Source organism: Odontesthes bonariensis, chromosome 19, assembly GCF_027942865.1.
Source record: "Odontesthes bonariensis isolate fOdoBon6 chromosome 19, fOdoBon6.hap1, whole genome shotgun sequence".
NCBI classification, from domain to species: domain Eukaryota; kingdom Metazoa; phylum Chordata; class Actinopteri; order Atheriniformes; family Atherinopsidae; genus Odontesthes; species Odontesthes bonariensis.
This window is the reverse complement of record NC_134524.1, coordinates 5,604,689-5,632,298: the sequence shown is the minus strand read 5'-3', so window position 1 is coordinate 5,632,298 and position 27,610 is coordinate 5,604,689. Positions and strand designations below refer to the sequence as shown.

At 41.8% G+C, this 27,610-nt stretch overlaps 2 protein-coding genes and 1 long non-coding RNA gene across 7 annotated transcripts in view; 1 reads left to right on the top strand and 2 right to left on the bottom strand.

Moving 5' to 3' along the window:
- LOC142369435 (type II inositol 3,4-bisphosphate 4-phosphatase-like) overlaps nt 1-8,036 on the bottom strand; it is a 55,484-nt gene extending 47,448 nt beyond the window's left edge. For 3 of the 4 annotated variants that reach the window (XM_075451794.1, XM_075451795.1, XM_075451796.1), the window contains exons 1-8: nt 7,943-8,036; nt 7,268-7,482; nt 5,407-5,465; nt 5,242-5,323; nt 4,956-5,159; nt 3,817-3,864; nt 3,586-3,686; nt 3,283-3,402 (exon numbers count right to left, since the gene is read on the bottom strand). In XM_075451794.1, the coding sequence (XP_075307909.1) occupies nt 3,283-3,402; nt 3,586-3,686; nt 3,817-3,864; nt 4,956-5,159; nt 5,242-5,323; nt 5,407-5,465; nt 7,268-7,388 (735 nt within the window). In that variant the 5' untranslated portion in view covers nt 7,389-7,482; nt 7,943-8,036. Of the gene's footprint in view, nt 1-2,295; nt 3,256-3,282; nt 3,403-3,585; nt 3,687-3,816; nt 3,865-4,955; nt 5,160-5,241; nt 5,324-5,406; nt 5,466-7,267; nt 7,483-7,942 lie in introns of those variants that run through there. The other variant, XM_075451797.1, reaches the window with a different exon arrangement.
- A 424-nt stretch (nt 8,037-8,460) lies between these two features.
- Nucleotides 8,461-19,442, top strand: LOC142368841 (low affinity immunoglobulin gamma Fc region receptor III-A-like). 2 transcript variants are annotated; one of them, XM_075451038.1, is made up of 7 exons: nt 8,461-8,503; nt 15,031-15,063; nt 15,180-15,310; nt 15,404-15,524; nt 16,892-17,143; nt 18,103-18,243; nt 19,305-19,442. In XM_075451038.1, exons 1-7 carry the CDS (start codon nt 8,473-8,475, stop codon nt 19,364-19,366), a joined length of 771 nt encoding a protein of 256 aa, XP_075307153.1. In that variant the 5' UTR covers nt 8,461-8,472; the 3' UTR covers nt 19,367-19,442. The 2 variants fall into 2 exon arrangements, with proteins under 2 accessions (XP_075307153.1, XP_075307152.1); XM_075451037.1 differs by lacking the exon at nt 8,461-8,503 and having other exon boundaries at nt 14,958-15,063.
- Nucleotides 13,897-25,796, bottom strand: LOC142368842 (uncharacterized). Its single transcript, XR_012767437.1, has 4 exons — nt 25,695-25,796; nt 23,932-24,142; nt 17,973-18,209; nt 13,897-15,351 (listed from the first exon to the last, which is right to left on the bottom strand). It is a non-coding gene; the product is annotated as an uncharacterized LOC142368842 (long non-coding RNA).
- Between the last annotated feature and the right edge of the window lie 1,814 nt (nt 25,797-27,610).

The window sequence follows — 27,610 nt, the reverse complement described above, 5'->3', positions numbered from 1 at the left end:
TGAGGGTTGATCTACTACTGTAGACAACAAAGTATATGCTATATTCTACATGTTTTTTTATGAATTTTTATGTTGTAGAGTTGTGAAGTTATTTTATCAATGGAGAAACTGAGCAGCCTTGCTTTGTTGTCTACAGTAGTAGATCAACCCTCATCTTATTTTGAAGCTCCCAGCTCTCTGAAGTGACGTCGACGCAGCTTTAGCTGCAGAGAAGCTATTAGGCTTGTGTTGATAATAATAAACTCCTGGACTATTTTCAAACTTCCAAATGCATCGTTTGGTGAGTACAGACCATATTTGTACTACTGTAGAAGTTTGGTGTCATGGCATGTGATTTTAGTGTGGTAATTTTGGAGATACGGACCAGGATCCATTAACCCTTGTACAAAGCTATTCGGGATAACTCAGTAACTCAGCTGATGTTCAGTCAATATCGAAAAAACTGCGGGTGGGCTACTTGGCTGGATGTCACGGTTCAAATGACCCCAGGTTGAATCTACTCCGGAGTATCACTTTAAGGAAGATGTCCCCATTAGCACAATGCAGTTAAAATAAAGACATCTTAAAGCTTAAAGCATAAAGCTTATCCCCTACCTGTTTACGCATTAATCAGAGATCAAAACCGAAGGCATGTAAACTGTTGGAGCTCTTTTTGTAGCAGGTTTTGTGGCTTTTTTGAGAGAAAATGAAGGAATGAGTTGAAATTTGGTTTTCCAAAGCCAAATATTAGGTCTTAAATGAGCTGTTTTTGTATTTGAGTGCAACTCTGAAACCCAAAGGTGTTCAATTCAGGGAGAAATAAACCGATTCGTAGAACGTGAAAAGAAGCTTTCACTTCTCACCTTTGTGTTGAAAATGTAGCTACAGGCTAATTTTGTCATAAAATGGAGCTGATTTTACTCAGCGAGACATCAAGATGAATCGTGTGAGGTGACACCACAGCTTTGAAACCGCGAACGCAGTCCAACAACTGACGTCACATCCTTCATTTCCAAAGACAAACGCAAAGAAAGAGGCTAAATGTTGCCACATTTCCTCGCTTGCAGCTCAGAGTTTGGGCAACAAACACTCAGACGTGCAAATCAGCACTGAGCTCAAGGAGTTCTTGGGCAAAACAGACAAAGAAAAGAAAAGTTCAAAGTAGAAGCAGAAGCAGAAGTGTTGAGGAGAGTTCATTTAAGATGTATCATGGACACAGAAAAACTAAAACGCCTCTTTGGCCGCTAACGTACTTTGTCTCAGAAATCAACTGTAACTTGCCAAAATCTTCACCGTTTTTTTCATTAAATTCTCTTCTTCACAGACGTGAAAGCTGGACATCCCGCTGAGAACTATGTGGGATTAAATTCAGTGAAAATGTATTTAACATTTCAACCTAATAGTTCCCCCCAAACGTGTAAAATTCTGCACCATCTGGTTGCTTGATAATGCATTCGTAGTAGGGCTGGGTTGATTTTACAATACAAATCCTCAAATCCTTGGATTTATTTTCAATAGAAGCCATTTTTGGCATCGTCTGCGTTAGGAATCTCATTGTGGAGTTTATTTGATCTGTTTTTTGCAGTCATTTTTGTTAAAAACCTCTCTGACAGGAGGGTCAAATCTGTACTAAAACCAAATTATCTGAATAGAAAATTAATCGAGTTGGAAATCAAACTGAATCGCAACTTTCTGAAATAGAATTTAATCGATTCAGGAAATGAGAAGCGATACCCAGCCCTAATTAAAGGGATAGTTCACCTCTTTTGACATGAATCTGTATGACATCCCATATTAGCAATATCATTTCTGAACATCTTCTTACCCCCTGCTGCGTCCTGTGAGCCGAATTCCAGCCTCGTTTTGGTGTTGACGAAAGTAGTCCGGCTAGTTGGCTGGGGTTTAAAAAATAAAGCGGGGGGTAAGAAAATGTTCATAAATGATGTTGCTAATATGGGATGTGATACAGCTTCATGTCAAAAGAGGCGAACTATCCCTTTAAGTCGTCTGAGAGTGTTTGACCGTGCATGTTGGACTCTGCCGGGGATGCCCCCTCATCACTGATCCTGTTTGCTGTTTTCACCGACAGGAACTCAGAACAGAGCTGAGTCAGCTCCTTTTGGAGGTTTTTCTGAGTACATCCAAAGAGGAGGAGGCCCGGGGAAGACCCAGAACTCACTGGAGGGTATATATATATATGTACCTTCTGGCCTGGGAACCAGTTTGTTAAATAATGCCTGCTTACTTTATCACTCATGATGTTATCTCAGGCACAGCACTGATCAACACAGATCATATTTATGTGTAAGCCCCTACCTGTCCAGCCGAGGAGCTGCTGTTTCCTGGTGGACGGAGACACTCGGTGCACGCCATCATCGCCATCTGCATCCAGCTCTGCTCTTTATCTCTTTACTTCGGGCTTTCTAGAGTTCCCTGTTTCGGCTGCAGATTTCAGCGACTGACTGAAACTTTGATGAGAGTCTCTTCTTCTCCTTCTTTTGTTTATGTTATGTGCATTATCAGACGCTGTGACCTCTGACCCCTGATTATTGGGTTGCTTTAGAAATTTACTCCTAAAGAAAGCCCCCTAAAGTACTGCTGCACGGACATTAGTCATCATTTAATCATAAAAACAACATGAAACTGGCAAAAGACAGACAGAAATGTCCGTTTGCTTCTTGAGTCTGATAAAAAAGCCGAGATACAGCTGTTACATTGGACCTGAAGTTTCCTACCTGCACCTGAAGGCACCACAGCTATCAAAGCCTACTGCATATTTTACCGAGTGAAATAATCGAGAACCTAAATAATAATGATTCCTTTTGCTTGTGATCCATTTACAAGAAGAAAAACAAAGCAACGATTTAGACGAATTAAACAAAGATGCTGAAGAGCAGAAGTGTCCATTAATCCAGGAAGGAAGCAGGTCCCGACAAAATGTTTTGTCTCAGTGTCCCGATTTAGTCGTCTCCTGCGATTGCGTTTAGCCAAAAAGACCAACACACACCGGCTGAGTATCTGTCTGCTCCCTCAATCAGTGCTTTTTCATCACTGCCAGAGGGATTAAAAACACACGCCCCTGTGCATCATGGGAAATATGGAGATTACTGAAGTGCCTGGCGGGATGGAGTTTGGCAGAAAGGAAAGGAGAGCGAGTAAATATCTATTTATCTAAAACGTTACTTTCTATGTGTGTGTGTGTGTGTGTCAGAGAGAGATTAAATGAGAAGTCAGGCTCCCACACACGTACACACCCTCAACACTAATCCTCTCATACACCCACGTGCACCCAAACACACTCACTGTGGTTGGTGTCGCCGACTCCTCCGCACGGCAAACTGCGACTTTGATCCTGCTGTGATGGTACAGAGGGCAGTCGCCACGGAAACACACCGAGGTCAGAAACCCGCCGTCTTCCCGTCCCTACAACGACACACCGAGCAGTGTTCCCATCGCCTCAGATTAAAATACACTGAGGTGCAGTGAGGACCAACAGAGACGTCTCAGTGACACTGGTCCCCACGACAACACCATGTTGAAACAGGAGGACTTTGAAGCACACGTTTCAGACTGTATTTACATATCAAAGTGTGTGTGTGTGTGTACCTTTACTATCTGAGTGCTGCAGTGCTTCCTGGCTTTGTGTGCATCAATCACAGAAACTTGAACCTGGACTCCGGCCTGCGTGGCCACCACACCTCTGCACTCTGTGGGAGGAAGCAAAGCCACGTGAATAAAAGATACTCAGAAATTTAATGGACTGAATAAATAAAGAAGTATTTTTCTACAGTGTGTGTGTGTGTGTGTGTGTGTGTGTGTGTGTGTGTGACAACTCACCAACAGTTAGATGAAGAGGAGACACTACGGCAGCAGACTGGACTCCATCTTGTGGCCACAGAACAACATCACAACAATCATCAAGTGTAGGTTTTATAGAGTATTCAACATCAGCTTTAAAGGGATAGTTCGCCTCTTTTGACATGAAGCTGTATGACATCCCATCCATCATCTTCCGCTTGTCCGGGGGTCGGGTCGCGGGGGCAGCAGCTTTAGCAGAGAAACCCAGACGTCCCTGTTCCCGGCCACTTCCTCCAGCTCTTCTGGGGGGACCCCGAGGCGTTCCCAGGCCAGCCAAGAGACATAGTCTCTCCAACGTGTCCTGGGTCTTCCCCGGGGTCTCCTCCCAGTGGGACGGGCCCGGAACACCTCACCAGGGAGGCGTCCAGGAGGCATCACTTGTGAACAAGACCCCGAGATACTTGAACTCCTCCACTTGGGGAAGGATCTCATTCCCGACTAGCAATATCATTTATGAACATTTTCTTACCCCCTGCTGCGTCCTGTGAGCAGAGTTCCAGCCTCGTTTTGGTGTTGACGAAGGTAGTCCGGCTAGTTGGCCGGGGCCACAAAAATAAAGCATCTTGCTTCTCAAAACAATATGCGTTCAAAAGAGTAATACATTTGCATCACAAAATCGTTCTCCAGGAAAAAGTCAGACCTCACAATCGCTTGGCCCTATTTTCTCTCCCTTCGTATCACTGCCTGCTGTGCAGACCGTGCAGACCGAGCATCAAACACCGTAACAGGTGCGGCTATCGCTAGGTGGCTGAACGCAGTGATACGAAGGGAGAGAAAATAGGGCCAAGCAATTGTGAGGTCTGACTTTTTCCTGGTGAACGATTTTGTGATGCAAATGTATTACTCTTTTGAACGCATATTGTTTTGAGAAGCAAAACGCTTTATTTTTTAAACCCCAGCCAACTAGCCGGACTACCTTCATCAACACCAAAACGAAGCTGAAACTCGGCTCACAGGACACAGCAGGGGGTCAGAAATTGTTCATAAATGATGTTGCTAATATGGGATGTCATACAGCTTCATGTCAAAAGAGGCGAACTATCCCTTTAAGTAAATCCTTTCAAAGTGAGGCTGGTGGTTGTTTCTGTTCTACTAAATAAACTCTGCACATAACTCACCTGCTCCTGCATCATTTTCCAGGCTGTCATCCCGTGCCGTGCGCTCCGCAGCAGCGTGTGCGTGGCTGCTGATGAGCGTGCGCAGGTGTGCGATGCGTCTCCCTAGCGACTCTGCGCTGGCGTTTTTCAGAGCGACCACCCAGGACGCGCACTCCGCAGAGCTGCTGGACTGCATGAACACCGCAGGGTCGCCGCTCTCAAAGCCTAAACTCGCACACACCCAACACGGTTCATTGCATTTGCTCGCACTTTAAACGTTTTACATAAAAACGTACGTGTGACGTACCGACAGCCAGTCGTCTGCCGTCACCTGGAAGCTTCGTGGCGCTACATCTCTCCAGCAGCAACACTTCCTCCAGCTCTCCTGCCTGTGTTGACATTTTATTCACTTTGAGTCCAAAACAAATAACAATTTCCTCTGTTTCCCTGGTGTCTTTTCTCTGTGGCCCACCTGTTTCTTCAGGATGAACAGCAGGTTTCCTCTCAGCCGACAAAATCTCTCTGAGAGAGCTGAAACACAGAGGGTTTGTTCGTGAACACCTGAAAGGCTTTCTGCTTTCACTGGAGAAATTTAACAACCTTTTAAGGCCGTAGTGGCTTTGGACATTAGCTGCTTTATTACTGTCTTTCACCGCGTGTGTGGTGTCCACACAGAACAGACAACTTAGCAAAGAACCCATTTCTTCCCATTTCTTTAGTTGCATCTGTGAAAAACAGCAAAGATGTCTGACCTCCGTTCTCACAGCTGTCAATATACCCTTTAGGCTGTGGGAGCTGTGTTTTACAGGTTGCGAGATGTGTTTAAAGTCACTTGTTTGGTTTCCCTGTGAAGGAATTGAGCCAACCCCTCATTTATGGACTGAGAGGTCCATGTTGTGTGTGTTAGCGACCACTAGGTGGCGATAGATGGCAGCAGGACGAGTGTAATGAGTGAGACGGTACCGGCACTTTTAGAATATTGAATTAAGCTACATTTATGGTATTATAGTTTTGTTTAAATGTACTTAAAAGTCTTGATCCAGCTCTAATTTCTTTGTAATTTTGGTCAATAGTTCTCCTTTAAAGTTTTTCTTTGGACATTTTCTGCTTTTTCCCTCATCTTCAGTCCAGTCCTTGTAGCTGAGCATCTTCAGAGGAATGTGTTTTTTCTTTGTTAAACCACTTAACTCTGACCTATGAACCATTCAGGCTGGAAAAAGGCTCCTAACTCAAGAGATGAACCAGTGTTGTGTCCACACAGAACAGACAACTTAGCAAAGAAGCCGTTTTAAACTGGATCTTTAGGCACTTTGTTCCCAGCAGCCTATCACAGAGACACATCATTTGTTCCCATTTCTTTAGCTGCATGTGTGAAAAACAGCTTCATAGTTTCAACTTGTTTGTACATTTACATTAAAACTGCTTTCAGTTACCAAAAGAGACAAATTAATATATGAAATTCAGTTTTTAAAAAATCCTAATCCCAAAAAAATGAATGTTATCACATCTAAAAGTAGAAAAGTACGAAAAAAACAAACAATAATAAGAATTATATGTTATTCAACATCAAGAAAAAGTAAATAAGACTAAATTTAAAGCTTAAAAAGGAATATAAGATATAATCTAATGACAAATTATGGAACAATTAATATAAATTAAATGATTACACTGTTTTATGCCACCAGAAATGAATAATCTAGAAGCTCTTTGTGGGTTTTAGACTGGAATTAAGATTTGTTCCCATTTCTTTAGCTGCATGTGTGAAAAACAGCAAAGATAACACAGTGTGACAGACAGAAAACAGGATTTCTGCAGCAACAAGGTGATTCCCAAAGAGCTGTTAGCTGAAAACTTGGCATATCTCAGCATGGTGTGCAGCGTGTCCTGAAAACATTTGAGGAAACTGGACAAGTTGGAATTGTGCAAACGCTGTTTTTGCTTTGTTTATTGTACTAATATTTGCACAGTATGTTTTTTCTAATGTTGACTACACAAATATTCCAGGAAGTAAAGACGTAGTGAGTCATGGGATGGAAAGAGATGGAGAGGACCAAAGAGAGGACAAAGTAAACCCAAGAAGAATAAAGAAAAAACACAGAAACAATTCCATTTTCCCATTTCCCAAACAGTACATCTTTCAATCCTCTCTCCATTAGATGCATTTTATCCCGACACAGGCAGAGGGAAGAAGGGATGAGGAAGCACAACTTAGGCAAACCGAAGTACGCAAAGAGAAAAAGACAACAAAAAAGATGCGATAAAAAAGGATAGAATAAAGGAGAACATAAATTGATTTGTTACAACTGTGAACCCAGAATAAAAAAGAATTATACCCGTCTCCTTCCGCCCGACCTGCAGCGTTCCCTCCTTCTGGAAGCTTCCAGATGTTGGTTCTCTGGACAGAGACAGCAGCTGACCGCGGTTCACCCTCAGCTTCATCCTCCTCATCTTCATCCTCCACCCCACATCTGGTCAGCAGTCTTCTGAGCCCATCATCTTCCTTTCTTCATGCTCATTCTCTGAATCAGGCTCCCACGAGCTGTGTTTCCTTAATAAGCACACACAAAGTACTGGTGTTTACATCATTTAGACAAAAAAAAAAAGAAAAAGGAATGAATGAATATTTGACCTCTTTCACAACAGTGAGGTTATTTCAACTTTCTGCCGGAGGTCAAGGATCCACCAGATGAAAATACTGCATGAATCATCTAACACCTGACTCAAAATAAATCAACGAACATGGAAGGAAACTACCGCAAAGCCAAGAAGGTGTAGAAGCAGAATAACAGCCGTAATATGACACGTTTAGATACCATTTCAGCCTGAATCAAAAGCTTCCTTTTCACATGCTGTCATAACAGTTGAAAGCTCATTGGGTTAATACTTAACGTGAGGTCGTTGGCATGCCTTCAAAAAACATATTTAACTCGACACAACCACCTCATATAATGTGTATAAGGTATACAATATAAAAGTAGCATTTTAGAAGGTTTATGCGCATTTCTTACCTGAATATAAGGCCAGTTTCTGGGCTTGCGATCAACTTATTCACCCGCTGTTTGTTTGGACTGGATACCATAGTGGAAAATCTCAAGTATCGCGAGAGGTGCTTGTTCCCGCCTGCAGTGCCGACCTATAGCCACAAGATGTCGCGAGATAGTAGCATATAGCCTTATTAGCATGTGTCAAATCTAGAAAAAATAAACGGTTTAAATTAAAAATAGTTGCATGTAAAATTAAATTTAAACATTTGTCACTTTTTATAAATGTTTCCTGATGTTTTTGGAGTCCTTTTTAAATAAATGGACTGCTAAAAAAAAAAAAAAAATTTAATAAACACTGGCTTTTGAGTCCAAATCTAACCTAATTTTGTATAGGGACATTTATAAAGTTCCATATTAGTTTTTTTAATTAGACACATTTTAAGCTTTCATCTGACAGTATTTTTCTAAACAGTGTCACCACCTCTTTTTCTTCTCTTCTTTCCTTCCTCTTTTTCTTCTCTTCTTTCCTTCCTCTCACTTTGCAGCAGGTCAGCATGAAGGTGGCAGCTCTCTGTCTTCTTTTCTGTAAGTAAGAGCTGTACTTTCAAGTTTTATTTCAGTTTTGAATGATTTTTGACCGATTTATACAATCTATATGTTCTACATGTGAATATTTGCTTTTGTACAGTTCTAATCAGGCTTTTACTTTTAGATAGATGATGGGTATAACACTTATTTCAACATGTAGCTCCAATTGAGAAGAAGTTGTGACAGTATGGAAAATGTTAATTATAAAATATATTGTGATTCGTACATTTACTTAAACTTCTTTTGATTGCAAACAGCATGATCCCAAGATGTTTCATATTTTGTCTTTTCAACTGAAACACACTCAAAAAAGTTTTTACCAGTTTGTAATGTTGCATTTCCTTCTCACAACACTTAAAAGATGTGAGGATACGAAGTGAATTCACCTGAAATGGAGCACCGAGTTAGTTCTGGCAGACCACGTAGTCAACGCGCCCTTTGCCTATTGGCTGACGTCGACCCAACCCTTATGGCCAGCTGTGCTCAATGGGTAATCAGCTGCAGCTCGTAATTGGATGCTGGCATTTGGGGCGCTTCATTTAAACTTGGTTTGCTGTCACTGCTTTTTTTTGCTCTCTGCTTGCAGCCTTCCACAGCAGCTCCCCGCTAGGGGCAAAAAGTTTTTGCTTCTGCTTACAAGACTAGCTCCGATTAGCATACGCGCCGATGCTAGTATTATTATTGTGCTGCTTACCCTGTCGTCCGGCATGGATCCCCGCTGCCGGCGGAGTCGGAGATTCGGCTGAGATGGACGCGTGGAGGACATCCAGCCGAGCCAAGACGCGACACCGGGCGAGCTGTCACAGAGGCCGCGGTCAGAGTCAAGGTAGGCCGCGGCGGGCTCCTGTACGTGGCAGGGCTTGCCGCGGTTAGACACGCGGCTTATTTTACACCGATTCACATGATTTTGCGTGACTATTGGTCCGTGGATCCTCGCGGTGATGCTCTAAGGTGGAGCGCGCGCCTCTGGCGCTACACGCTGTTGATTGGTAGCCTATTATCTGCATACAGTCTGATGGGTGCGGCGCCACCCGTCGTGTCGGGGTGTGAGTGCTTGTGCCTGTGGATACAGTGGGAGGTGATGTGAGTCAGCGGATTAACAACTATTGCCTTTCCTCGGTCAATGTCGGAAACATTGTTTGGACTAGTTCCTCCTCTCAGTTGCTAGCTACAGCATTGCTCGTTTATCCACCAGCAAACAAGTCTATTTTATTTTTATTTTTTCCCACTGTATTGAATGCAAAGCTGCCAGGTAAAGTGAAGTGAGTGCTTTTATAATAAAATCAGAGATTCACTGACAAGTTTTCAGGGTTTCACTGTGAACTCAGTGGAGGGAGAATCAATTCTGTGCATGGAGAATGCAAAGTCAGAGCTGTTCTGCTGCTAAAATGACCACGGTGTCATGAACTGAAATCCCATGCTCAATGGATGAAGAATGGATGAATACAAAATGCATTTTGTGAATGAAGCCCAACTGTGGCTGTGGTCGAATTGATCTCATCATGTAGATCCGTGATTATTATTGCTCATGTATGTTCTGCTTGTATTAATTCGGCTCATCGTTGATAGGCCCTGAAAAGGTTTTGATCCTGAAGAGAAGAACGTCAGGATGCTACCCTGTTTGCTATAGGCATGCACTTCGTCGTATAACAACCTCCAGAGACCTACAGTGAAACTTCACTACTTAGCTGCATTTTTTTTTGCTTAACAAAAGCAGCAGTAAGAGGCGATTAGCTAGGCTATCGTTAAACAATGGAGCCTAAGTGTACTTGGCTGACTGAACTACCTTTGAATATTTATTCAACTGGTAAATGAGCTCTGGGAATTATACATTTTTAAACAGTGGAGGTCTCTACAGACGCTCATATAGAGCTATTTAAAGAGACTTGTCCAGTAATACACAGCCATTGCCTCTAACAGGAATCCTTTATTTAACGCTCCATAATTGACAATAAGATAGCTAGTCTTATGCTCTATAAAGCCAGTCCTCTAAGCTACAAATAACACCATATCATAAGGATACATACTGCTCTCCTGAGCACTGCTGTGTGAGCTGCGATGCTCGCATACTAAGAGAATCATACGTACTGGCCAACTGGCTTTTGTGCTTCCCGTCCAAACAATCCCTGCCATCCTCACTCGTTTCTTTGGGGCCATTTAGGGGACAATTTCAAGCACAATGCGTCCAACAGTTTTGTGTTTAAAGGCTTGAGCATAAACACAAGATGGCACTTGAGATCAGTGATGCACTCTGATTTAAAGGATCTGACATCTGTAGCAGTTCTACAGCATATGTCTGTGATGCTTTGTGGACAAGCGTCCGGCCACTTCGTGTAACACCAGCCTGATTGTGATTGGCTCTTGCACAGCAATGGCATGCTAATTGCATGACATCAAAACATTTCAACCATCGTCCCCACGGTTGATGCCACAGCTAATCCCTTCAGGAGGAGCGTTGTCATTTTTCCTTCTGTGAGAAGCAGCCTGTAAAAGCTGATTTCAGCTGTGAACTGATAAAAGAGCAAACTGTCCAGTAAGTACTGGTGCAGGATGAACCTCTGAGAAACATGTTGCAGGAAACACTGGAGGCTTTTCTTTCTTCCCTTTAGTTTCTTGCTTGCAAATACTGAGTGTTGCTTTCTGGCTATTTGTATACGACTTATGCATGTGATGTGCTCGTGTTAGGAAGCACTTGCCCCTTCTCATTTTGGAGGCTGCTGGCCTTCTTGGAAGTTTGAAAATAAATGGCATCCTGTTTCTCTGCTTACTCAAGCCATTGTGATGCCCTGTTGATGCCAAGTTGCCATGCTACGTCTCATCTTGCCACAGCTAGATTTTCAGTATATTTTTACTTAAAGCTGCAGTAGGCAGGTTTTCAAAATTGCGAGTCTAAAGTCGGAAAATTCGAACTGATACAACTTTCAGGTCCCTCCCCCAACCTCTAACAAGCTCCGAATCGCCCCCAAACCCCTCCCCCTCTGTGGACGAGGTTGTGCACGTGATTTTTCCACTTAGAATAGCTGCCTACTGGTATATTTTAAAAAAAAAAAAAAAAAAAAATTGTGCAGCTGTGCCTCTGTTTAAATAAAACAAGAGCCACTGGTAGGGCTCAACTTTGCATGAAAGATGCTGATTAAGATCGAAAATAGATTTGGGATGAAGTCAAATCATTAAAACCGCTCCCGGAATTGATGGCACGAACAGCAATGACAGAGGTCATTTGTGTCAGGCTTTATGGCTTTTAATTGTGTGGATAGCAAAATAAGCAAGCTGACGGTGACTTTAACTTCCTAGGTGGTCAGGTGAAGTGTGTTAAAGCCTGGTTTATAGTCGGTAACGCAAGACGCAACGCAAGCCCTTGCACGGTTGCAAGCCCCCCCTTGCGTGTGTCACCTCAATTTTCTAAACTTTACGCAAGCGCAAGCCACTGGCTGTGTTCGAAACCGCCTACTACTAGAAAACGGCATACTCGATCTAACAGTATGCAGAGCGTTTACACACAGTGCACTTCACTCCTGCCCGAGCCGAAATCAGCCGGCCTGGAAAGCTGATTTCCCTTAAGCTATAAACTCTGTAAATATATAACTTTAGCAACATTTGAAACATTTTCAGGCGAGAAAGTAGTCGTTTAGACCCCCAAAGTGTTGAAATCTGACAAAATACCGGCTATTTACAAGAAGAAGAAGCATGAATCCACTCGAAGAGGTCCTGGCGGTGAATTTCCTTTCATCATAGTAGGCTTGTCATTGGAAAAACCCGCTACTCCACCTACTGTCCTGGCGGTGAATCGCCACGCAGCACACGCAACCGCCGACAAAGCAAAATGAAGTATAAACGTCTCGAGCCATTAACATACGCGCAAGGCGCCAGGGCAGTTAAAAGAAGTATAACTCAGCCTTAAAGCTCTGCTTGCTTGGATGTTGCTTTGCTTTGCTTGGATCTCGTTTTGCTGTCTTGGATCGGATGTTGCTCTGCTTGCTTGGATCCTGTTCTGCTTGCTTGGATCTTGCTCTGCCTGCTTGGATCTCATTTGCTGTTCTTGGATCGGATCCTGTTCTGCTTGGATCTTGCTCTGCTCTGCTTGGATCCTGTTCTGCTTGCTTGGATCTTGCTGCTTTGCTTGGATCTTGCTCTGCTTTGCCCTGCCGCAAAGCGCTGTTGCTGCTGTGGAGACCGAATATATTTTTATGGTGTACCTAAGTGGTTGAGTTCAATGCTTGCCCCAATTAAATACTCGCATCACATTTCAGTCTGTGTTAATGTGAGCCTACGGCAGTTCCACCTTTTTAACGTCAAGCGTAGTCGCGGTTTAATAATTATTTTGTAATATTAATACTACTAATCATAATGGTGTCACACGTTGGTAGCTAATAAATCGTTGGGGGGGGGGTAGGATACCCTGGTTCCAACTTATCAATTGGCTGGCTGCGTTCCGGTATGGTCAGTTGGGGGGTTGTAGGACACCCTGGTCCAACAATCCAATTGGCTGGCTGTGTTTCAGTATGGTCTGTTTGGGGGGTTTGTTGCCTTTACAGCAAATGGAAGGCACTCCACCTGAGGATGCTGCTGTTCCCTGTCTTGGCTTCCATGGAGCTCATGGAAAAGTCGGGAACTTCCTCCGAACAGAGCCATACCGCCAAACATAAATTGTATGCATTCAGAATAAGCTTCTGAAATTCATCTCTGTTCTCGTCTCGTTTTGACGAGTGGTTCTGACAGAAATGGAGCACCGCGTTAGTTCTGGCAGACCACGTAGTCAACGCGCCCTTTGCCTATTGGCTGACGTCGACCCAACCCTTATGGCCAGCTGTGCTCAATGGGTAATCAGCTGCAGCTCGTAATTGGATGCTGGCATTTGGGGCGCTTCATTTAAACTTGGTTTGCTGTCACTGCTTTTTTTTGCTCTCTGCTTGCACCCACCACCTCCCCTGCTCCACCGACTTCTCATTGCAAACAATGTCATACTGTGTTCATTGTTGCTTGCTCTGTTCTAGGGGGTTTGTTGCCTTTACAGCAAATGGAAGGCACTCCACCTGAGGATGCTGCTGTTCCCTGTCTTGGCTTCCATGGAGCTCATGGAAAAGTCGGGAACTTCCTCCGAACAGAGCCATACCGCCAAACATAAATTGTATGCATTCAGAATAAGCTTCTGAAATTCATCTCTGTTCTCGTCTCGTTTTGACGAGAGTGGTTCTGACAGAACTTCTAATTGGTCTTTGTCACATGGCGTCCATTTCTTGCAAAAAATATCTGGAACAAGGCAAGGCAAGGCAATTTTATTTATAGAGCACAATTCATACACAGGGCAATTCAAAGTGCTTTACAGCTACATAAAATCACAAGAAGGCAATAAAACCATTAAAAAGGAATAAAAAAATAAAACTAAAAGAAAGAAATTTAAAACCCATTAAAATAATCATTAAGTAATTAAAAAGTGAAGAGTGCAGATAAAATACTTTCAGGTGTCATATGCACAGCTAAATAGAACTGTTTTCAGCCTGGATTTAAACATTGTCAGAGTTGAGGCCTGTCTCACATCTTCTGGAAGACTGTTCCAGATTTTAGGAGCATAAAACTGAAACGCAGCCTCAGCTTGTTTAGTCCTGACTCTGGGCACCAGCAGGAGACCCCTCCCTGAGGTTCTCAGAGCCCGAGTTGGTTCATATGGCTCTAACATGTCAGAGATGTACTTTGGCGCTTGACCGTGAAGAGACTTGTACACAAGCAGAGCTGTTTTAAAGTCTATTCTCTGAGCGACAGGAAGCCAGTGCAGAGACCTGAGCACTGGACTAATATGGTCGTATTTCCTGGTTCTAGTCAGGACTCGGACCAACAGTGATTGGTCTGAGCACAATGCATGTTTCCTCGGTGTGATGGTCCATCTAGATGCCTCCGAACCCAGTGAATACGCTGCCTCTGGATAAGGTTAACATAAGGCTGTCAGTAAAATTTTAAGCAGCGTTTGTGAACATAATCCATGTTGTTGCTGTTGAAGGTTTCCCATATTGATCCCTTCCCCATGTGGTCCTTCATATTTCTTTAAACATCTTATGTCAATGTGTAGATGGAGAAATAATACCCCTTTCACTAATAATTTGTGGAGTAAACACTTTCATAGATGCAGCTTTGCACCACTCATGATTATAATCACCCCCTGGCCTGTTTGAATTAGCATCGTTCTTTTTTATTACCTCAGTACAAGCACTAATTTCCCACTGTACTAGCTTTTTGAAAAATGTGCTACAGGCATGAAATCCGTAAATAAATGTATGTTAATGAATGAAATTAAGTAGTATGAGTCATTATATGACAAATCTTAGGTTCATAATGTCTGCAACAATAGAAAAGTCAGAGTAAATGTAAGAATCATTGCATTTTGTTTAACTTATTTTATGTTATTTGCGTTACTCGTACCATCCCAAATAAATAAATACAAACATATGACAGAGTTACGATGCAGTCAGCTGCTTTGTTTACTTCCACTAAAGATGACTTGCTTTTTTGCTTTATTTTGTCTGATTCAGTGATGATGTTCATGGCTTCTGATCAAGCAAAAGGTAAGATTACAGCCAGCGGTTTCAAATCAGAGGCAAGATATTTCAATTTAATTATTATTCATTGTATGTTGACACAAGTAATTCAGAGCCGAATATTTTCTCCACCCAATTTCCAGTCTCTTTGAAAGTGACCCCCCCAAGATCTCAGTTCTTTAAGTATGACAGCTTTTCTGTGAGTTGTGACGGCGAGAATGGCGAAGAGGGGGTGGCCGGATGGAGAGTGATGAAGAGGATGACGGATAGAGAGGTTCACTTGATCTTTCCACAGCTGATTCTGGACCTTTATATCTGTCAGAATATGTCAAAACAAGGCTGTTTGTAACCCTCAGTTATCCTACAGGTGCACCCGTGTCAGCACCCCTGCACCATCCGTGATGCCTTTCCTGTCACAGACAGCGGAGAATACTGGTGTGAAACTGGACTTGGAGCAACCAGCAGCAACGTCAACATCACCGTGACCGGTAGGATCAGTAGCTTAATTAGAGCCACGTGCTGCCTGATCATCATGGACAGCACAGACTGGATATTCAAATCATTTCAATTTTAAACAGTTTATATAATTAAATAAGAATTTATGTTGTACATTTTTAACTTCCAGCATCTCAAATTTGAAGATTTACAACTTTATAAGTTTGTTTAGTTTCCTTGAGTCATTGGCTCTGATGCTGGTGCCCCAACAGGTGGCTGCAAAGCACATTTCACTCTCAACAACAGACTTATGGAAGATATTTGTCAGGTTTGGGTGGGGTGGTAGGACACGGATGCGGACTCAGAGATGTAAAAAGCAAAGAACTTGCATGAAGGACATTGACAGGTAGGATCTGGCAAAAACTGTGAGGAAGTGAAGTGAATGAAGGTGATGGCAAAGCAACAAACTATGAGGAAAATATGGCTAAACTAAATTCCGGACCTGGACTAGAAAACTAAGGCATGACAGAAAACTAAAACATGGCAAAACTAAACAGGAGCTTGAAAACTAAAGACATGACAGAAAACTAAAGCATGGCAAAACTAAGAACTAAACAGGAACTAAAAACATCGACTCAGACAGAGCGTTTACCCACAATGCATTTCACTCCTACCCGAGCCGAAATCAGCCGATCGTCATTTCCTGTCAAAACGGCAGCTTCAAACTAGCTACAACGAGGGTAGGTTCACTTCCTGTTTTCAAAACAAAAGCACCAATTGTATCGTAATGGCTTTCCCTATGATAAAAGGCAACGGGTATTTTATTTTGTGAAAATAACCGGAAGTGCGTTGGTCACTACGGCTAGCTTTAGTAGCGCCGAATTCGTGGGAACAAAATTGTAAATAGCCGGTATTTTGTCAGGTTCCCAACACGTTGGGGATCTAAACAACTACTTTCTCACCTGAAAATGTTTCAAATGTTGCTAAAGTTTACAGAGTTTAGAGCTTAAGAGAAATCAGCTTCAGGCCGGCTGATTTCGGCTCGGGCAGGAGCAAAATGCATTGTGGGTAAACACTCTGCATACTGTCTGATCGATGAGTATGCAGAATGAAAGTATGCAGTTTGCAAGTATGTAGTATGCGGTTTCGAACACAGCCATGGTCTCTCCTGAACTTTAATGATGTGGGATGTTAGGGCAACTGCGTAGGGTTGCCAGAGGGTGGTGGTATGGGCTGTATTGCTAGTGGTGGTAATTTAGTTGAAGAAGTAGTTGTCCTAACCGGAGACAAACCTCAAGGAGGAATAAAACAACTGAGGCAGACATCCACAAGGGGAAATCGGAGAAGTGAATGAACCATCAGAAACAGTCTCATTAAATGTGATGTGGACATCCTATGTGTTTTTCTACCTGTCGTTCAGCTGGTTCTGTGATCCTGGAGAGTCCGGTTCACCCTGCGACAGAGGGAGTCAACGTGACTCTGAGGTGCAGATGCAAACCTGGAGCGTCCGCCTGCAATCTTGCATCTTATTTCTACAAAGATGGCCTCCTCGTCAAGAACAGCTCCACGGGAAGCATGACCATCCGCAACATTTCCAGATCTGATCAAGGATCCTACAAGTGTAGCGTCTTCGGATTCGGAGACTCACAAGAGAGCTGGCTGACTGTCAAAGGTAAAGGGATGTTTTAAATGCTTCGTACAGGGTGTAGAAACATATTTGGTGTTCAGATTCTGTTAAAATGGCGGTATGTCGCACAAATGTAGGCGGAGCCAAAGAACAAAAACAATTCCCAAATATTTTAAATATCCCGTTTTGGAAATATTACTGCTCCAATTTAAAAAAGAAAGGTTAAGCATTGTTTGATTTTACAGAGATTTCTTTATCATGTAGTACATGATGTTTGTAAGAACCGAAAAAGTTGAATATTTAGTGACATTGATAAACCTCTCATTCTGATGCATTATGTTTGGTTTTCCTGCATTTTCACAGCGGCTGTGTTCGAAACCGCATACTACATACTTGGATACTACACTACATACTATACTACATACTTGCATACTACATACTAATCGATCAGACAGTATGCAGAGCGTTTACCCACAATGCATTTCGCTCCTGCCCGAGCCGAAATCAGCCGGCCTGAAGCTGATTTCGCTTAAGCTCTAAACTCTGTAAACTTTAGCAACATTTGAAACATTTTCAGGCGAGAAAGTAGTCGTTTAGATCCCCAACGTGTTGAAAGCCTGAGGAAAATACCCGCTGTTTACAATTTTGTTCCCACGAATTCAACGCTACTAAAGCTAGCCGCAGTGAGCTTCCGGTTATTTTCACAAAATAAAATACTCGTTGCCTTTTATCATAGGGAAAGCCATTACGATACAATTGGTGCTTTTGTTTTGAAAACAGGAAGTGAACCTACCCTCGTTGTAGCTAGCTTGAAACTGCGGTTACGTTGCATCTTGGGTAGTTTGAGTATGAGTAGTAACCTCATGATGCATACCCAACATTTCGGCGAATATAGTATGCATCCGGGAAAAAAGTCAGTATGAGTAGTAGGAGAAGTAGGAGAAGTATGCGGTTTCGAACACAGCCTGAGTCTTTAATCACTGGAATTCTCTGTCTTCTCACAGCGCCACCTGCAGGTCAGGATCCTTCAGCTACGCGACACTCCGTCTCAACACTTGTCCGTCACCTGGTTGTTGGAGCTCCGTACTTGCTGTCCACCATCTTACTTGGCCTCATTTACAAAGATAGGAAGAGGAAGGAGAAAGGTGATGTTGGTAGAATACAATCAGCCTCTTTATAATCTCCTTTTTGTCAATGTTTAGAATAAAGTTTCCATCACTGGATCACTAAAAGGCCTCATGAACTGAGTGATAGTCCCAGAGAAATGTTATCAGACTCAAGTGGGCCTCCCCTAAAAACAGTGAGTCCTGTGTTGCTAATGTAGACACTGATAACAGCTTCTGTCAAAATGAAACTCAGTGATGGAAAAACCAAGGGGGCGATTTGACCGCTGGTATTAAACAGCTGTTAAACAGCAGGACGGTTTCTGCTGTGGGTGTCAAATAGAACCAGGCTATTTAAATTAGATTACTGTTTCTTCTGTTCCTTCGTAATTTCATTATATTGATTCTATTTTCTGCACTTTAACTTTAATTGGTTTCTCCGGTTGGTTTTTTTTTTTTGCATGTTTTTCGGTGCTTTACACGTCATGTTGACTCCTCTTGCTCTTTATTTTTATCCATTAATAACTATCAGCACACGTTTACAAACCAATTACCAGAGATGGGGACTCAAGTCACTGTGACTTGGACTCGAGTCGACTCCAGTCTCTGTTTTGATGACTTGTGACTTGACTTGACAAAAAATAAAAGACTTGAGACTCGACTCGGACTTGGAAGTTAAAGACTCGGCACTTGACTTGACTCGAGACACGATGACTTGAATGACTTGAGTGTTAAGCATCTAGCATAACTTCCAACTTTGTTCGTCATTTGAAGATCCATTCTGACCAGTAAGTGCTTGTCAAATTAGCTAATATTATCCTGTTAGCCTAGTCGGTTGTTAGCTAACGTTAGCTTGATATGATACGGGGTGGACAGGTTGGACACATTGGCCAATGATGTTTACTGACAGTTATTTATATCTTTACTTATAACTTTATTAAGATCAGATTCTGCAGGTAAAATTGCAATAATAAGGTGACTTGACTTGACCAAGAAAAAAAATACTTGGGACTTACTTGAGACTTGCACATGTGTGACTTGGTCCCATCTCTGCCAATTACTAATGTAATGTATTTTTTTTGTATATTTTTTTGTGTCTGCAGAGTGGCAGACGAGTCAGGCGGGACAAGCATGTGACGATGTCATCATGGAAGTGATTCAATAGCTAGCTGTGACATCACAGATCACCTTAATCGATGGGAAAATTACCCCAAAGTCAAGTAAAATTTTGCAATATATAATGTCTCATAGTTTTCTTTTAATCTGTTTGTACTTGTTTGCCACCATCTTTGTTTTATTTTTTCTGTTTTTGGCTTTAATTAGTTACAGGAATGAATAAAGATCAGAGTTAAACCTGAGGTGTGTCTGGCAGAAACACTCTGGTGCCTCTGGGTCGCTGGCTGAGGTTTCAGTGTTTGTGGGGGTGGATGGACAGGAAATTTGGGGGTTTCAGGCGTTGTATGAGTGTGTCGAAGGCTGCGAGTGTGTTCACCTTTATGTGTTTACATTTGTGATTCTGAAATGTTCCATCATAGTTGCTGTAATCACTTAAAATGTTGATAAAAGCAAACATAACAGACCACAGTCATTGTAATGACTGCTGAATGTTATGAATAATGAAGATAAAGACTAAGCTTGTCTGTGGTGTAATGATTTAAGCCACCACATACACACATGTTACCGTGATGCATTTACAGATAAGTGCCAGTTTATGGGCAGCAGCAGCTGAGCAACACCTTTTGCTCTGTTTCCTTTAGCTCAGCCAGCGCCCTGCAGTCTGACTTATAAGTCACCTTCCGGTTTAACAGGAAACTGCACGACGTTTAGAGGAAAACCTGTTTTTCTTCACTGCCCCTCTATCTCGCCTCTCTATGTGTGAAAAGACACAGCTAAAAATAAAATTAAAAACACTTTCAGATATTTTAAGTGTACGGAATATTATTTCTATGCTTTTATTTTCGTTTATGTTTTTAAGTTACAGTGGAATGTATTGTTGTAATGTTTTAAATACTTGAACGCAGTTTTTCTAGAGAAGATAATTGTTTTGTATATGTGATTATCGTCCATCGACTCTTTTGGGCTTTCACATGCGCGAGCGTACAAACAGCCGGTGAGTGACATGCTGTTTATAAAGTTGTTTTGTAACGTCCCCATGCCAGTAATGTGAGAACCATGCATATGGTTTTGATGGTAAGGCTTGTGACTTTATTGTCGGATGGTTTATAAAGTGGTGTGACGTTTCTGCAGTGTGCAAGTTGTTGTTTTACGTGGAAGGGTTAGCTCTTGCCCCTTAGCCACCACGTATTAGCCTCGCATGACATGCTGTGCGAAAAGAGCAATCTCCACACAGGGAGCGCAGATTTGCACCTCTCTGTGTCCTACTATCAGTATTTGACAACCTCTAGCAATGGAAACGCGCTTCAAATGCCCCGGAGTTCCCCTTTAAATTTTTTTATACTGATTTTTGTTTTTAGAAAAAAAAATTTCCACTGAATTTTTTAAGTTGAATTTTTTTCTATTGAATATTTTTAAGTTAATTGTTTTTCCACTGAATTTTTAGATGTTGAATTTTTTTTTTAGATGTTGAATTTTTTTTATACTGATTTTTTTTTTTTTTTTTTTTTTTTTTACACTGTTGGTTTTTCAAATTCAAAGTCTGATTTTGATGCTGTAAAAATTCAATATTAGAAATTCATATTCAAACTGATGGCACAGAAAAACCTCCATAGTCAGGCTGTTTTGGAGAATAAAGGAGCTCAGACCATTTATCTAATGTTTTTTTTTTACCTTATCTACCACGTTTCCTTTCACGTTATTGCCTATATTACAATAAATTACTATCCTGCTTCCTGCTCTCTTGACAATAAGTAATGAAATGATGGGTAGTTAAAGGAGCACTAGGTAGCATTTTCACCTAAAATTATAGCCTTCAGGAGTTTACCAAAGGTTAAACAAGTCAATGGTAAGCGAATGAAGCCTGTCTCGCTCCCAACAGGGGTCTGTATGCTGAAAATCCCATATGTAACTTCGGCAGGAGCGACCCGCTTCTGAAGTGTCGTGATGCGCGAGAAGAGTCGTTTGTGTTTACGGCACTTAGCTAGGTACTGTATGCTAACTGTAGTTGTAGGCTATGTGTTCGCTTGCGTTGAAGAGCCAACACCAAGCGTTTCATATTCTGCCTTTCACAGACTGAAAATGAAACGTTCGATGTTGGCACTTCCCATCTTCGTGAAATTTCTCCAAGCGTGATCTTGTTCATCTACCATAGTGATCTGCGTTTTAGATCACAAAGAGACAGGTGATGACGGTGCTCTAATTCCTCCTGAGTTCGAGACGTAGCCTAGCTTCAGAAATATACGGACTGACCTGATTAGAATAAGAATAGCGTTTTGATCCGAACAAGAATTGTTGTCTACTCTGCGTTTATTGCGGCGTGTGTTGGTAGTGCCTGCGCGCATCTGTCTAAGATGTAACTTTTGTAAGTGTCTGCTAATACAAAGGAATCACTCCACGAATACACCATGATGAGGGAAGAATCCCATTCAAGATCAGCAACAGTCCATCCATACATCCATCCATTATCTGCCGCTTGTCCGGGGATCGGGTCGCGGGGGCAGCAGCCTGAGCAGAGAAACCCAGACGAGCTGTCCCCGGCCACTTCCTCCAGCAACAGGATTATAGCATATTATCTTGAGTTCTCTCTACAGAAAATCTCTGATTATAGTATCTTACGTGGGCAGTCTACACTTGTGAATTAGATGACCTAACTGCACTGACTAAATAACACAACGGCAGCATTCGCCACGATGTTTAGTTAGTGGGTGTGTACAGGTGGGGATTTTTACGACAGTGTAGAATTTCAGTTTGACCAATAGAGATCGCTATACTGCCGCTAAACTACCTTGTATCCCTTTAATAGGTTGTAAAAGCTGAATGCAATGAGAAAATGTTCAAACCTGCAGAGATAATACAATATTTATTTATTTTTTTAAGTATTTTTTGGGGCTTTTTATGCCTTTATGGTTAAGACAGTTTGAGAGAGACAGGAAGCAGGGGCAGAGGGGGGGCGGGAGTCGAACCGGGGCCAGCTACAGCGAGGACTGTGGCCTCAGTACATGGGGCGGCCGCTTAACCCACTACGCCACCGACCGCCCCATAACACAAAATTTATTACTCTGTTATATTTGATCCCATTGAAACATCACATTATATTATAAAGTTATAGTGGAAAATGGATTCCATTAAAAATTATGTAAAATGGGTTATAGAGTAAATGTATAATCAAATGACCTAATTGTAACACAAATATTATGTTAGAAATGATAAAAAGTCTTACTGACTGGATCATGTGAATTTACTCCGCCAGCTTCTTTCAGGTTTGATAGTAATTACAGCCCGTTAAGAGGCTAAACTACTCTGTTGTAACTTGTATGAAGTTAGTTTTAAGTTGGATATTCGACAGACATTCGCAACAAGCCACTCCAACATTTCAAGTTCACCCGTATTGCAGACTTTACAGTAAACACACGGAGAGGACGACTGCAGCGTGTTCCAACTTCCTGTTTTCAAAATAAAATAAAAATGAAAAAAATGTGATATTTAAAGCAGAGCTACTGTGTGTAAAGTTATTGAAAATTATACTAGCCGGACTACCTTCGTGGACGCCAAAACGAGGCTGGAACTGGGCTCACAGGACGCAGCGGGGGGTAAGTCAATGTTCATAAATGATATTGCTAACATGGGATGTCATACAGCTTCATGTCAAAAGAGGCGAACTATCCCTTTAACCACTAACTCTGATACAACCAACACTCTACCTTTCACCAATACCAAACAGCAACTCAAAACCCTTGAAGTGCCGCGAGGTTCAAACCCTTTTTATGCGGTAGTGACGCTCAAAATGAATCAGTGACGTGTACACTGAATCCGAGGCCTCGTTTGTCATCAGTCACGTGATTTTTACGGAAACGATACAAGCCTCAAACCATGCTCGACACACGCTCCACTACCTCGAGGTACTGATCTAAAACCAGGGGAAAAACATTTCAGACAATGAAGTCATAACATGAAAAATATAGTTTGCTACTTAAAGCTGCAGTCTGCAGGATTTGTTGTTGTCATACGTAAAGTCCTACTTTTTGGCATTTTAAGAGTTAACATGATCTATCAGAACGCTTGAAGTTGAAAACGGTGACCTCCGTAGTCGCAAAATGCAAGAAATGCTTATTTTTTAACCGAAAAATAAAAAGTTATTCAACTTCCTGTCCCGCCACATCAAAACACATGAGAACTCGTGCACGTCTACGTGCACGCCAGATGCGCCTACACGACTCCTCATTCATCAACTCACCTGTCATTTGCGATCATGGAAGACACAGTAAGTAGACTAGCCCGTAATGAAGTTCAATAGTCCAGATAAATAAGCGTGGGGACGAGCCTACCTTGTATCGCGCGTGCACAATCGGTGATTGACAGGCAGCAGAGCCCAGCTCGTAACCTGATTGGTTACCTTTTACCGGTCCGGTCTGCAATTTTGTAAACAAACCTGCTGGCTTTGGAGGGACCTAGCGGGACATACAGGGGACCTAGAGAACTCTTTTTTTTTTTGTATTGGGGTATTTAATGTAGTACTTTCAGAATCCCCGGACAGTTCCAGGCATTATGCTTGAAAAAGAGTTGCAGACTGCAGCTTTAAGTAAATGTCTTCTTAAATAATGATAAATAGCTTACCACATGATTTCAGTATGCGCACATCATATGTTCCCCAGTCAGATCCAGGCTCCTCTGCGTTTTTGACTGGCCTGTTGACTCGCTCATGTGTTATCTGAAAGTCAGTCAATTTTGTGGAGTCATCCCTAATCTGTTCAAGTGGCTTCTCTACATCTGCAAGGGTTCTCCGTCTTATGGTGGAGCTGGAGACTGGCACAGTTTTTCTATTCATCTAAAAGAAATTGGTCAGAAACAAGAAATAAAGTGTATCCAGTGAGGTGTGGAAAAGAGAACACTCTTTTGTTTCCAATGATAAAAATACAGTTCAAATTAAAAAATACTTTAACAACTGTAACAAAAGGCAAATTTAATGAAGAATTAGAATCAGAATCATCCAACTTGCAGGGTTGCCAACTCTCACGCATCTGACGTGACACTCACTCTTTCAGACTTAGTGTCACGCTCTCACACTTAACAAAGAAATCTCATGCTAGATCATTTTTTCTTTCTGTGTTGATTTTTTTCACTCTCGTTCTATAATTTCCGAATGCTTAAACTCATGATTGGACCACAGCAGAATGTCTAATCCCTCTCTGATCGTTGATTCGCTGGAAACGGCTTGTCATTACATCAGTCTGCCAAGGTGAAATCTGATTGGTAACGCAGCGCTGTCTCACTACAGCAATGTAGTGTTATTCGATTCAAGTGAGCGCGGCCAGTTCAGTGTGAGGGGAAGGACAGAATTTGCTACTTCACTGAGAAGCCGCGAAATCAGTAAGATAACACAAGAAATAGGCTTTCACTTGATGGTACCCTCACTTCCATTATGTGCATAAAACTGAACGACCTAGTTCTTTACGATGTGATGATTAGATATGCACACACTGATATCTTCTGGGGTTTTTTTCTGTCCGTCCGTCCGTGTGTGTGTGTGTGTGTGTGTGTGTGTGTGTCTGGTAGCCTTTTGGAGGGGACTGTACTGTATGAGTTGGAAATTGAAGAGAGACACTTTGGATATGGACATTAAAGGCAAAAAAAAGAGACCAAGAAAAGGCAAACAAAAAAATGGATCAGCAACCCTGATGAATGGTTACTTTATGATGTTTAAAAATCTACATATACCATCTCACCTTTGCCTTGAAATTTGTTGAACCAGCATAGACTAGTTTCTCTCTGTTAAACAACATTGTCTTTTGAAGGGCAGCTGAGGATGTAGGCTATGAATGAGACGTGGATTTAGGATTTGCCATGTCTAACTAGTCCCCCTAAAATTGACTAGAATGGAAGAAATTGCATTTAAGAAATGCAAAATTTTCTAGAGGAAGGCCCCACACTCTGCACTATTGCATATTCATAAAATGTATACATGTATCTACATCATATCTACACAGATATACATATATATATATATATATATATCAGTACTGTGGAACAACTTCTGAGACCCGCTGAAATCTCACTCCAAGGTTTTTGGAAAAGTTGGCAACCCTGAACTTGTCAGAGTCAGACTTGAATAAAATATAAGTACAAACTGGAGAAGAAATATTATAAAAAAAAATATTGTATCATGATATAGTGACCAAAACTACCAGGGTTAACTCAAATCTACATTACCTACCGGTAACATGCTATGTGAGCTAGCTAACCAGGCTCGCTATGCTATGAGCTATATGCTATATCGCTGTGATATATTACAAAGTTAAAAGTTAGATCATAGAGACAGATTCACCCGCTTTCCATCTACATAAACAAGCACATATTAACAGTTTTAAGAGTTTACTTACAGTGTAGGAAGTTAACGTTCTGCCGAAGGAGACGTTTCGCTGTCCAGCTTCCAACTTCGAATGATCTTTTCATATCGGGACTGGTTGCGTAAAGCCATTTCCTTTCTGTAACGGAAATACGTCACTTAACGTTCGTTGACCCTGATCAAAGAACATTTAAAAAAAAAAAAAAAAAAGTTCCAGAACATTCTGTGACGTGCGAAAACAGTGACGTCACAAAGATTCCCTGAAAACAAAGGCGTGACGTCACAGTTGAAGTTTATAAATACAGGCTTGTTCATCGACTTAACAATTTCTTTTAGGACCTGAAAGCTTGGAAGAAGACATGTCAGGAGACAGCAATCAGTTTACTGAGGAGGCTTCTGTCGAGTCAGAGCACACCAGAGAAGAGGAGATGGAGCAGCTGATGGAAACAGAGAGCAATGACGACATGTCAGGAGACAGCAATCAGTTTACTGAGGAGGCTTCTGTCGAGTCAGAGCACACCAGAGAAGAGGAGATGGAGCAGCTGATGGAAACAGAGAGCAATCCTGAGATTTTGACGAAAAATTATCAACAAGACTTCTTAGACAAGATGGCCAAAATTAAAATGGATATGCAGGTGAGATCGTATTCTTTCACAGAGCAGAAGCTGAAGGACGGAGGCGGACTGAATGATCTTGAACAGAAGCTGAAAATAGTGGTAGCCCAAATGGTCGAAATTAAAATGGATTTGAAGGAGAGAGCGCAATCTTACGTAGAGCAGAACCCGAAGGACACAGCTGAACTGAATGACCTTGAACAGAAGTTGGAAACAGAGAGCAATCCTGAGATTTGGAAGAAAAAATATCAACAAGACCTCTTAAACAAGATGGCCAAAATTAAAATGGATATGCAGGAGAGAGCGCATTATTTCACAGAGCAGAACCTGAAGGACACAGCTGAACTGAATGACCTTAAACAGAAGTTGGAAACAGAGAGCAATCCTGAGATTTGGAAAAGTTATCGACAAGACCTCTCAAACAAGATAGCCAAAATGAGAAAGAATATGCAGGAGACAGATAATTCTGTCAGAGAGCAGCACCTGAAGGACCTAGATGGACTGGTTGTTCTTGAACAGAAGCTGACAAAACTGGTAGACAAGATGACCAAAATTAAAATGGATATGCAGGAGAGAGAGCATTCTTTCACACAGCAGAACCTGAAGGACAGCGCTGGACTGAGTCTTCTTGAACAGAAGCTGAAAACAGAAGAGGCAAAGAAAATCCAGATTCTCACTGAAAAGCTGGCCCAAACAAAAGAAAAAAATAAACATTTGATGAGTGATAAGAAAAATCTTCAGGACCAATTGGAGGAAGCCCAAAAAGAAAATCAGGGTAACAAGCTGATAACCAAACAGAGCAGGGAAATACTTCCTCAGGAGTTTAACAATTTAAGACAAGCAGACCAAGATCAGATGCCCCAGACTTCTACTGATGCCTCAACAGGTGAACCTCAGAGCAGCGATGGGTGGCAGTTCATTTCCAAAGCCATGTTTAATGTAGCTGGATATGCCGTTGTCACCGGCATTTCATATTTGATAGCAAAACAGTTTTTTTAGCTGGCTGCCAGACAATTTCCATGGACATGGAGAATTAATATTTCAAAGACAATAGATTTTGTAAACTCCAAAGACAGGACTGTCGCTTTGGATAAAAGCGTCTGCTAAATGCATAAACATAAGCATAAACATAAAGATTGTCAGGCCCAAGAGTGGAGGACGCAGGAGTTGATGTATACAAAAGCTTTTATTTGAGGAGCAGAAGTTCTCAAGTCTCTCCAGAGAGAAACAAAACAGGCTATGGAAGTCATTCATTATATATATATATATATATATAACATTTATCAAAATCACTCCACTATAAGGAGGAACAAACAAAAGGACTATCAAAATTTAA

Coding starts and splice junctions, on each gene's coding strand:
- LOC142368841 (XM_075451037.1), top strand. CDS start 14,961: ATGCAGTCAGCTGCTTTGTTTACTTCCACTAAAGATGACTTGCTTTTT. Junction 15,311..15,403: donor AGAGGATGACGGATAGAGAG/GTTCACTTGATC, acceptor GTTATCCTACAG/GTGCACCCGTGTCAGCACCC. Junction 17,144..18,102: donor GAGCTGGCTGACTGTCAAAG/GTAAAGGGATGT, acceptor GTCTTCTCACAG/CGCCACCTGCAGGTCAGGAT.